This window comes from Ceratina calcarata, unplaced genomic scaffold (genome assembly GCF_001652005.2).
Source record: "Ceratina calcarata isolate Rehan_Ccalc_2016 unplaced genomic scaffold, ASM165200v1 scaffold311.2, whole genome shotgun sequence".
Taxonomy (NCBI): Eukaryota; Metazoa; Arthropoda; class Insecta; order Hymenoptera; family Apidae; genus Ceratina; species Ceratina calcarata.
The window spans coordinates 9,758-20,947 of NW_017153670.1; the positions used below are offsets into that span (position 1 = coordinate 9,758).

At 38.8% G+C, this 11,190-nt stretch overlaps 2 protein-coding genes across 2 annotated transcripts in view; one reads left to right on the plus strand and one right to left on the minus strand.

The window, feature by feature from the left end:
• LOC108624530 (phospholipase B1, membrane-associated-like) overlaps positions 1 to 3,629 on the minus strand; it is a 10,989-nt gene extending 7,360 nt beyond the window's left edge. Inside the window, exons 1-2 of the mRNA XM_026813189.1 lie at positions 2,777 to 3,629; positions 221 to 333 (exon numbers count right to left, since the gene is read on the minus strand). Coding sequence (XP_026668990.1) covers positions 221 to 333; positions 2,777 to 2,893 — 230 coding nt within the window. The 5' untranslated portion in view covers positions 2,894 to 3,629. The remainder of the gene's footprint in view (positions 1 to 220; positions 334 to 2,776) is intronic.
• Positions 3,630 to 6,269: 2,640 nt separating this feature from the next.
• Positions 6,270 to 9,871, plus strand: LOC108624535 (uncharacterized). Its single transcript, XM_018023927.2, has 3 exons — positions 6,270 to 6,570; positions 6,701 to 6,998; positions 7,093 to 9,871. Exons 2-3 carry the CDS (start codon positions 6,912 to 6,914, stop codon positions 8,941 to 8,943), a joined length of 1,938 nt encoding a protein of 645 aa, XP_017879416.1. The 5' UTR covers positions 6,270 to 6,570; positions 6,701 to 6,911; the 3' UTR covers positions 8,944 to 9,871.
• Positions 9,872 to 11,190: the final 1,319 nt, after the last annotated feature.

Genomic DNA, 11,190 nt, shown 5'->3' on the forward strand with positions numbered 1-11,190 from the left:
AACTAGGATAAATTAATTATTGAAATTTACGGCTAATTATTAATTAAAGTCGCGTACCTAACGAATTTTCAAATTCGATTTTATCGAAAATGGCACCCCGTATGAAAAAACTCTATTCCTTATTCTCGACTAGATTTTATGTGAGGAATCATCCCCTTGCCAGTTGTACCACAATTTCGCAAAAACCCTGTATGTTGTTGACTAGAGCAAGACATTATACCTTCCAAATTGGACGTTGCATGGGAACGGTGCATAATCGGGTACTCGGGGTTGATCTCTTCCGCCACTGTACCGGATCATCGGGTATGCGATTCCATTTTTGTCAAAATGCTCCTATAAAATAATTCTTTTTACATTTAAGTATTCACACTTTCACCAGGACAAACGATTAATGAAAGGGAATTCCAGGAAGGTGAGATCAGTTGTTTAAAAAACGTACCGCCACCACCACCCACGTTCAGACAAAATTTCGCTTCAGAATCTTTTGAAATGTTGCATTTGTATTGATAAAACAGAGGTGACCATCGACAATCGATAAAATCTGTTGTGATGAGATACAATATCGATTTATTGGGAGTACAAATTAGTTCGGTCCATTTTCAAAACATGGCGCTGGCTGTTGTGAATGTTTCATTGTGACGGCTGATTGTGACGACGGAAAACTCTATTTTTGACACTCCGGGCGCGAAATTCGGTTTCTCGTGCATGTTTAGCGGGCGCAAAATAGCACATTCCCGCCCTATGGCGGAAAAGACGGAAAATGATATAATTACAACTTCGATGGCTTTTGTTATCGATTAATTTCTCGCCCGGCGTGTCAAAAAATAGTATGTGCACCAGGGCGCAAAGGGCATTCTGTCACTCGTGTGAATTTGTCGCCCTCGCTTCGCTTGGGCGAAATTCACACTCGTGCCGGTGCTAGAATGCCCTATTTTGCGCCCTAGGTACACAATGTACTATTTTTAATCGCATTGTATGATTCATACACGGCATTGATAAAATTACTGAAGTAAAAGTAATTGCATATGATAGTTCATATAGGATTCAGGGTGTATAATAAAATAACAGAAAAGAGAGATGGTAAAATTCAATGTGAACGTTCAGAATTCCATTGCGCGATAACTCGAGGTATAGATTTAATCTGGGCGTGAAAGAAGATTGGAATGCGCGCGAGAATTTCGTTAGATAGAAGGAATAACGAGACCGAGCCGAGATCGCGAGGTGTCTTAAAGGTAAACGGGCTGTTACATTAGGCTATGACTGTGACCCACTTTTGGGTCGGGCAAGTAGCTCATACATCGAAACGTAACGGTACCGAGATGCTTCGCCTTGGCTGACATCAATTCGTTCCTCGATAACGCCCGCTACATTACGTACTACCACCACAATTAGCATGCATCATTGCCGTCCAATCGATTCAAGATCATCCAATACCCGTTCACCGTGTTACAAACTTCACGTAACATTATTTTCCTAATTTATAAGAGTTAATAGTGAAAATAACATNACTCTATTTCCTGCCCTACAGCCGTAAAATAGAGATATATACACACTGATTCTAATTTGTTTTTATATACATATAGGGCAGGAAAACTTTACTTTCGGTCCACTTTATAGGCGTCGAAAATGGCCTTTTTTAGTCACGTGTTATAAAAAAAATATTTGGAAACGCTCAAGATATTTTACCGCACCCGCCATATTGTTCGAACATTGCTCCTTCTGATTACTGGTTGTTCCGACGAATGCAACACAATTTAGCAGGTCACCAGTTCACTTCTTTCGCAGAAATCGAAAATTGGCTCCTAACTTGGATCGCCTTAAAAAACCAGACATTTTCTCAAGATGGAATTCGAAAATTGCCTGAGAGATGGGAAAAAGTAGTAGCCAGTGATGAACAATACATAAATCTGTTCATTCATTCTGTTCTGAAATAAATACATTTTTGACCAGAAAAAAAAACGAACCGAACTAATTTGTACTGCCAATAGTTCAAAAATTATTTCTGGCAACTGACTCCGGATAAGGAAACGGTAAGAGGCTTCAATGGTTCACGGCGCGCAGGAACCAATGAAAATAAAGGTACCGGGCTTTCTCCGATTGCTCGGCATGCAAAAAGCGCCTCCATTCGATTTTACATAGTCGTTCTTCCGGTTCGACTATAAGATGCAGCTAACAACATGCGTGCTGGTACGTCAACACAGGTCACGTAGCGTTGTGCCGCGTTATCAGGGGCACCGATCGTGTCCGCAATGTTTAATCAGATCAGAATAATTGATATCTTGACAAATAAACGGATTAAAAGACGATAATTGTTGAATCAGCAAAGTATCAAAATATTGATCGAAAGGTGAAATTATGAAGTAATCAAGTGACTCCATTAACCCTTTGACATAGAAATAAAGCAGAATTTGATGCGTGCGAAAAATACTATTTAAATTCCATTACTAATTAATACTAATTCGTAGTCCCGAGAGTCTAGGACCGTTTCGCGCAGGTTGGAAGATAGTGGGGGTTGCAGCGAACTCCCTCCACAGGTTCAGTATACTTGGTAAAGCATTGAGATGTGCAGAACGGTCAAAAATTGAACTGTGCCCGGTCCTAGACTCTCGGGACCGTAAGTTTAGTTAAGTTCTTGACGCCTCGGAGACGTCAAAGTCTATAATGGGACGTGGAATGTATGACACCTCATGGGGTTGAAAAAATCAAAGAATCAGGTACTTGAATGATTAAATAAAATTCGTTTCACATGGACGACGCACAACATTAACTAGCTCACCCTTCCCGTTTGAAAGACGCTTCGCAACAGGTCCATAAAGGAACCAGCAGTTGCCACCGTCGGCAGCAGAATCAGGATCAAAAATGGCGACGACGACAACGATAACGACAGGTGCATCTCGTGACCGAGAGAATGAGAGTCGTAGGATTTAAGAATCGTTTTATTCCTTGAGTAAGCTCTCGTCCTTAGATTTTCGTTCTTCTACGTCACTTTCTCGTTCTTTCTTCGGTGGAAGCTGTATCGATCGGTCCGCGAATCCGAATCCACCTTCCTGACGAGAGCTCCCTTCGCGGTTGCTCGTCCTGACTCGTTGTGACATACGGGTTTTGCGACTACAAACTTTATCATACAGTTCCCCTATGCATGAGTCCTCTCGTTCAGTCTGATAGATATTCTGACTTCCCTGTTGCCTGTCCCAATCCTCGACGTTTGCATAAAATAATTTCTCAACGATACTTTTCTCCGATTTCTTGCTTTTTACGTATTCGTCGCCAGAAAACCAGCACAGGAAATTGTATTCGGCGAACGATTAAATGCTGGTGCTAATAATCATTTCTGATGCATACCGCGTACAACTTTCCATTATTGCCGAATGATCAAGTCCACGGACAATGGAATGGCAAATATTTGAATTTCGAATTGAAATCGAAATAGTACAATAACTTTCGCTGACGTTACTGTGAACCACGTTGGTTGTACGATACAGTTTTCAGATTAATAATTTTCTGATTCACATCATTTTTATAATAAGCAGCACAAATGTAAGTTTAATAAGGATAGATTTGTTCTCCAGTACTCGTCCTCTTCGACCATTCACAGGTCAGGAAAAAGGATTAAGGATGTATTGTCAGTTCCAAAAGTTTATGTACNGACAAAAGTTGTAGATCTCGTCGTCCTTTACAAGAAAGGTTCAAAGGTGCAATTTTTCCGTATGTTCAACGGTTTGGGAGTTATTGGTAAAAAACGAAAATTTCGTGAAATCTGAAGGTACCCTTGACAAAATCCCGGAAAAAGTGAAAATATTTTTTCTCAAAATATTGAAAAATGCTTAAAATGAAAGTTTTAAGTACTGCTATTACATCGTTTCAGTATATAGCCTATACATCCTTAAATATTCGTGGCAATTTGAATTTTGCAACACACAATTATTTTTATGTGATTTATAAAAAATGATTATTAATAATTGATGTTTCCTTTTAAATATTCATTGAACAGAGAAACATGTTAACTGTTAAAAATAAATCAGATCTATCTTTACTTACGTATCAACAAAACTATAAGTTACGCGGTCGACTTCTGCAAGGATTGAATTCTGTCTCATTGATATTCACCCAATATCATTCTTCATTTTTATTTTTTTTTTTACACGTTTAATTATTCGTCTGCACCGGTTTTTCACTGTCTAGTATTATCTGATCGATGATCTGATTTTCACGCAACTTCAAATCTTCACTACGAACTAATCATTCGTTTTTTACAGAATAAAACATAACAAGCGTGGCCATATTATATATAGCAAGTAGATCAGTTTTTAGGCACTCGGAAGAGCCTCTACTAGAGTACTAGCGGAAGATTGAACGGAACATGAATGAAGACGACCGAAGAAACACATACGCTGACGCACATCGATGGTCCCCCTCCCCCCGTACTTTCCAGCTGAAAGAAACACCCGAGTTCTTTTGTATTCTTGTACCGTATGTAGTAATCGTACGTGAGTAAGAGTGGCAAAGTTACAGCTTGTCCTGTGCCGATTTGTACTGTTCTTGTATGCACACAGTGATGCTACCGTGCAATCGAACGCGATTCGCGCGAACAAGTTCAAGTCGAGCGACCTTCATTTTCAGGATTCCTCGCATAAGACGAATTTTGTGTTTATTACCGAGTATTTTGCGTTATTAACGAGTATTGTGTTTATTATTTCGTCTTGAAGAGATATTCGATTCTGCGATGGACTCGATGAAATCGACTCATTGTAATTCATTTCAAATATAATTTTGATATCCTGACATCGTTCGTTACATCATATGCTGCATTACATAAAAGTGTAATAGCTACTTGTGGGTTTTCTAAAAAGGATTATGGGTCAAGTTCAACCACCTTTTTTTCCCTATTTCAATATTACGAAAGAACGCACGTCGCGTCGGGTCGTACATAATAACAGAGATTCACTTAATATTGTTGAGAATACACTGTTGAGTTCATTTCCTTTGAGGTGGAATAGCAGTTAGAATACATTATAGTAATACTAGGAGGAGACCGCTTCATATGCAAAAGCTCCAAGAGGCACTCCCCCTTCACAGTTGCTTCTCAAAAGTGTCAGCCCTGGCAGCGACTGTTCTGTCGCGGGGAACTTTATCACTCAGAGAAACTAGTATATTGTGTATCAAGGGCGTAAAGTGGGCTTTTTTAGACCGAGTGTGGAGTTTGCAACCACACGAGGTCAAAACACTACTTAGCCCTTGGAGCACACCATGTTTTTTGTAACGTATGGACATATTTTCGCGGTTTTTCGTTCAGCGGGACTGATGTGACTGCTCTTTGACACGACAACGACGCGCGAAGAATCTAACAAGGGGACTATCAAGGTCTGGGATTACGGATTTTGTTCAAACTTCGTACACTTGTAGTAGTCGACTAGGACAACATATAAGATAAAGGACGTAATACCTGGACACTTTTGAACATTTTTTTATAATGTTTTTTCTTTATCTTAGCAGATAGCTGGGATCTCATAGTCATATTTAAGAAAAAAAAACCTTTTGTAATATATGTAATTACAAATAATTACACCCTCTAAGTATTCCCCTAGTGCTTATATTGTAGAGGCACTCTGTTTAGTTAAGCTTAAGCTGTAAACATCCTTAGAATAAGTTACTATATTATATGTTTATTGTAAAAGGAACGTCTGGAAACCGGAAGTTAACGCTTATTTGAATAACGCGCATGAATGCAGAGATGAAAAGGCTTTTCATCTCTGAAAAGGCTTAATAAGGAAGGAAAAGGATTAATTTATTTCTTAATTATCACAGTACAAGCGAACACGTTTGCTCTGTCCGATCTCCAAGGCAAAGAATAATTTGACAAAGTAACGTCGCGATAAATTCAAAGCAGATAAATTAAAATCGCAGCAGTCGTACCAACTGCGAGGTTGATACCTAGAGCTAGGGACGTTGATGCCTAGAGCTAGGGACCTGTGGTCGAAGAGCCCACAATCCGCATATCCAAGCAAAAGTGGCACATCTAGTGGCAGAATTCAGAACTGCTCGATATTATACCTAAACAAAGGAACCTTAACGTTTTTAGTAACAGTTTGATAAATAAACATTGCATATTACTATAACTAATTTTTCAAATTTGAACTTGCCTCGCAACATTACATGACGTTAGTATAACTTAGAGAGGCAACGATAGTGCCCTCTACCGGGACTTGGATATGCGGATTGTGTCTCTGCTATATATGTATATGCATGTTCATGTTGAATGTTGATCTCAACATAAGATGGCTAATTTTCTTTAGTTTCGTTTACATCCTAATTCCATGGATTTCGGCTTATTAGTAAGCAAATGTGTAAACTCAGTGATCCCGCGGTTCGACACTACCGGTGGTGCTATTGCATGATACAGCTCGTCGAGAACTATATGAACGCGCTATGTCATCCGTTGTTACTGGTCGAAAGTGATCGCATACGCTTAATAATTAAAAGTTTCGGTGATTTCTTTCAAACGAACCCGCGCGACAGAGAGAGACCAACGTTTTAATCCTGTCTTGGTACATGTTTCAACGTGTTTTTCATGTACGCCATCTCATTTTCGAACTTATCTACTTACTGAAAATTGAAACGTAACGATTTCATCCAATTTAGAGCTTGCTCTGCCAACTAACTGCTACTTCTTTTTTTTTTATCACTCATCTACTATTTCCAGGCACAATGGTTGTTGAGAATGGTGAATCTTGCGTCCTAGAATGGACTGGGTATTCGAGATACGTTGCCGAGAAGTTCAGTAGTCTATTAGCGTGCCAAGCACTTGTCGACGTTACACTCGTCTGCAAGGAAGGAAGCTCCGTGCTCACAAGTTATAAAAACCAGAACTAGTTATATTTTTGAAAGATTTATGCTCTGAAATCTTGAAGGCCATGGTTCAATTCATGTATTGTGGAGAAACTAGAATTCCTCATCAGTTATTGTCACCAGTGTTAACTGCCACTAAAAAGACATTCAAGGTTTGTTAGATTCAAACAAATTTTACACATACATAATTACATTCTTATCTGTAATAATAATCAGTTACCATTGTCTTTTATTCACTGTATTCAGGTAAAAGAGCTGACAACCATGGTCGATGCCATGATGACCAGTAGGTTGAACGCAGGAAATCTTAAAGCAATCAAAAACATGGACAAAGAAGTTCTTGAATCGAAGATAACAGATTACATGTATGTAGAATGCAACAAGCTTCTTAAAGATGATAAGTGTTTTTGTAATGAAGATGATGGCGATAGCAACATTAGCAGCAGCAACAGCAATGATGTGAAGTCAAGTGAGAATATTTCGTTAGAATATAATGCGTCGAGCGATCCTGCTAACGAGGAATCAGAACACATGCCTTACGTAGAAGAGTCGCAAGATTCTGAGTCTAACGTAGAGGAAACTAACGCATTATTTTCAATAGCGAATTCAGCTGCGGAAAGAAGCAGAGATTCGAGCCAGTTGGTAGGCCAGAACGTAGGTAGTAAAAATGTACCGACGACGACGACAAACGGGTGCTCGAAAATAAATAACAAGACACCGTGTAACACGAACAATGATGATTCGAAGTCCGTGTTGTACGAACAATGCTGTGATCTTTCAGACGTCGACGAGACGTGTGACGAGAGTTCCGATATGTCACTATCTGCTGAATCTTGTCTTAAACAAATGGAAAGAGATTTTGCACGATACAAGTTCGAAGGTACCGATGTTCCTAGTAGTAAATTAGGAAAATTCGTTAAGGTTTATACGCACAAAAGACGCAAGTCTATAGATGAAATAAAAACTAAACTTACAGATGTGAATGTGAACGTGATTCATAGTCCGCTGTCGACCGATTGCATAGACTTATTAGATGAACCGTCCACTGATACCGATATACCGGTTACACTTTTAACCTCGCTAGATATCGAAAGTGCCGAGTATATCATAAGCTTAAGTACCGAAAATATTCAGTCGATAGTAGGAGCTACTCTGACTCGTGAACCTCGCGAGCCTTGTATGGTAAATACGCATAAGAAACTAAAAATTATTGAAAACGTTACAAACGAAGAAAGTAAGGAGGAAGAGGAGGAGGAGGAGGAGGAGTCGAGGAGAACGACGACAAAGAACACGGAGACTTCGAACTGTACAAAGCCGATATTACGAAGAAGCTCGCGACTAAACCAACAGGAAGTAGAAACAATTGTGAATAACAATGAAACGGATCCTAGTGAGAAATCGAATATTAAGAAATCGAATTCCTCGAACACGAGCACGGAAACGGAATTATGTATTAAGAAGAAACGTAATAAAATAAAAGATGCCGATCGTAAGGTTCCCGAGCAGCAACAGCAGCAGCAGCAGGCGAAGAAACCATTGAACCATCCCCGTAAAAATTCCAAGCTGATCGTTAAGAAGAATAAATGTACAAAAGAAAAGAACGAGCAAGCGATTAGAGAAGAGAATAAATTCAAGTACGATACATCGGAAAACAACTCGATCTTCGTTTCGCCTAAATTAAATACGATAGAGCACATAAGTCGCGCGTTGTGGGGCGACATGTCTGATTTTTCAGAAGACTGTAATATTCATTTCTTGGAATACAATACTCCGAATACAGAGATTCCGTTCGCTGTTGGTTTATTGCCTCTGCGTACTGCTTTGGAAAAGATGCAAGCAACACCGGATTATCAGCCACGCAAAACCCGTTCGTCGGTAGCTATAGCCGCGCCGGTAAGACAGCAGCAGGATATCGTAGGTAGTTTTAAAAAGAGACGATTGAATTCTTACATCGGTGATACAAAAGAAAACGCGAAAGCGGTCTGTCATATTCAAATTAGGACAGCACCGTCGCAGTATGTGCGAAACCGTAAGAAATATCTACCAACAGATATTAACAATACGTTAGAATCACCAATTATTATGAATAAGCATTGAGCAGCTTTTACGAATGCTATTACGATACTGAACACACCCATCTCCTGCTCTATTTAAAAGTGGACGTTAACGTTAAGATGATAGATATAAAAATAGTTTTGTTTATTACATTTTTACATTTATATAGATAAACAGCTGAATTTAGTACTTCATAACACTACTACTTACCCAGCCGTTCGATCGCAGTGTCACATGCATGGAATAAAGTTCTAACTTTTTCGTGTTTTTTTCGTTCACTGCAAGTGTATACGTACACCGACATCGATCATCCGTTCGCTGCACATAAATCGATTTCTGTGTGTGTGTAGACTAGAAAACTTTATTCTTCTTCTAGAATCATATATAGTTCATTTTTCTTCAAGAGTGGTTCGTTGATACAGGCTGATCCTCATACTCCCATCATTTAAAAGAACTAAAGGTGGTGCGATCTTCGTGTTCACTCGATAGAAAAGCAAAATAATAATAGAACGATTATTTACGTGCCCCACGAATTTGTCCAAACGAATGTCCATGATAAACTAAATTGTATATTTGTAATTTCACTTGTTCATGCTTATTGCATTCTATAACACATATGTATTTGTATAAGAAATATTTTACGCTAGTTTAATTTAGTATAGCGGCGGACAAGCGAAGAAAGAGAAACTGAAATTGATAATAACTCAGTGTAACGATTTGCACACTACAGAAGCAGTAACTGTTAAACTTTCAGCGGACTTTTAAACGTTTCTTAAGAATAATGAAACATATATTCTCTATACATGAGTCGAACTCAATGATATTTACATTCACCAGTACGATATTCGTTCCGTTTTACAGTATTTACTAACTACCGCAGTAAACAGTTGCTGCTATACGTATATACAATAATATAAATAGATTGCCCATTGCAATAATATACAAATATTTTTTACATAAATTTATGTATACATACATATTTATATAAATTGATAAATATATATTTTTTCCTACTAAACATTTACCATGTATATATACATATATGCATATAGAAGTTGTACGTGGCATCTACGACGACATTTCTATACTATCGATGAATCGTTAGGCTGCGGATTTTTCTGTGAAATAAAACATTTAAAAAATGAAATCTAGATCGAGATTCCTTCTGGGCTTCATAAATCTTGATTTCCTGAACGTATAATGTAAGTACAGTAAGTGAAGTACGCGTTATCATTTTATACTATACTAGAATACTATACGTATGTACATGGTACATGCTCCGTGCTATGTAATAAAATAATTTACAAAAATTCAAACTTCAAACAAAATGGTTCGGCAGATAAGGAGGCGAATGAATAATTTAAAGAATATAATCAGCACTGCATGTTAAACCAAATGACTGTCCTAATCAGGTTGAAACAACGTTAAACGGAAACTTGTTTAATGTTTTGTAAGCTATAAACTTTGTAGAATGTTCAAAATATCGCAGACTTTATTCCTCAAATACAACTTGTACGCTGTTGCACGTTCGGACGCTCGCAAAGAACTATGCCTGCTTTAACTCGTCGCTTTCCCAACGTCCTTTTTAAGGGGTTGAAAATACGTTGTGGCCTTATCGGCCTCGGTCATCTGGTTTCTATCAGGCAGGCCTCTTCCTACGCGGTTGAACTCTCGACTTCGTTTACAGTTTTGACGATCATGTGGTATATCATAACTCGTAAGATGTGCAAAATTTAAACAAATGGTTTGAACTTAAAGCGTCCCTTCTCCCCGTCGACACGTAACAACAGACACAGAGACAGGGACAGAAATAGGAACTAGGAAGAGGAAGCCGGCAAGCATATATATATCTACGGCTACATATATATGTAGGCGAGAACGTTACAAGTATAACGCGTCTACTTCCGATTTTCCGGACAATGGAATTTATAAAATGGAGATCGAGGTACGGAGAAGTGCGAATGAGTAGGACGGACGGACGTATGTTCGACGTACGTTTGGTGCCACGGAGAAGACAAACCCTCGACGACGAGGCCGATACAGCGCAGCTACAGTACAATCAATGAGCGCATATTGATCTCGACCCTTCACAGATTCTACGCACCTGCAGGGGCGGACCACTCTCGAGCATCGAACGTATACATATGTAGATAACGTTGCTCGGTTAAGATAAGAACAATCTATTCAAATGCGTATTGCGTACATGTACTACATGACATACATGCATCATACATATATTGTACTTGTTGAAAATTATCTTTCTCTCGAATTCATCACATAGTATACACA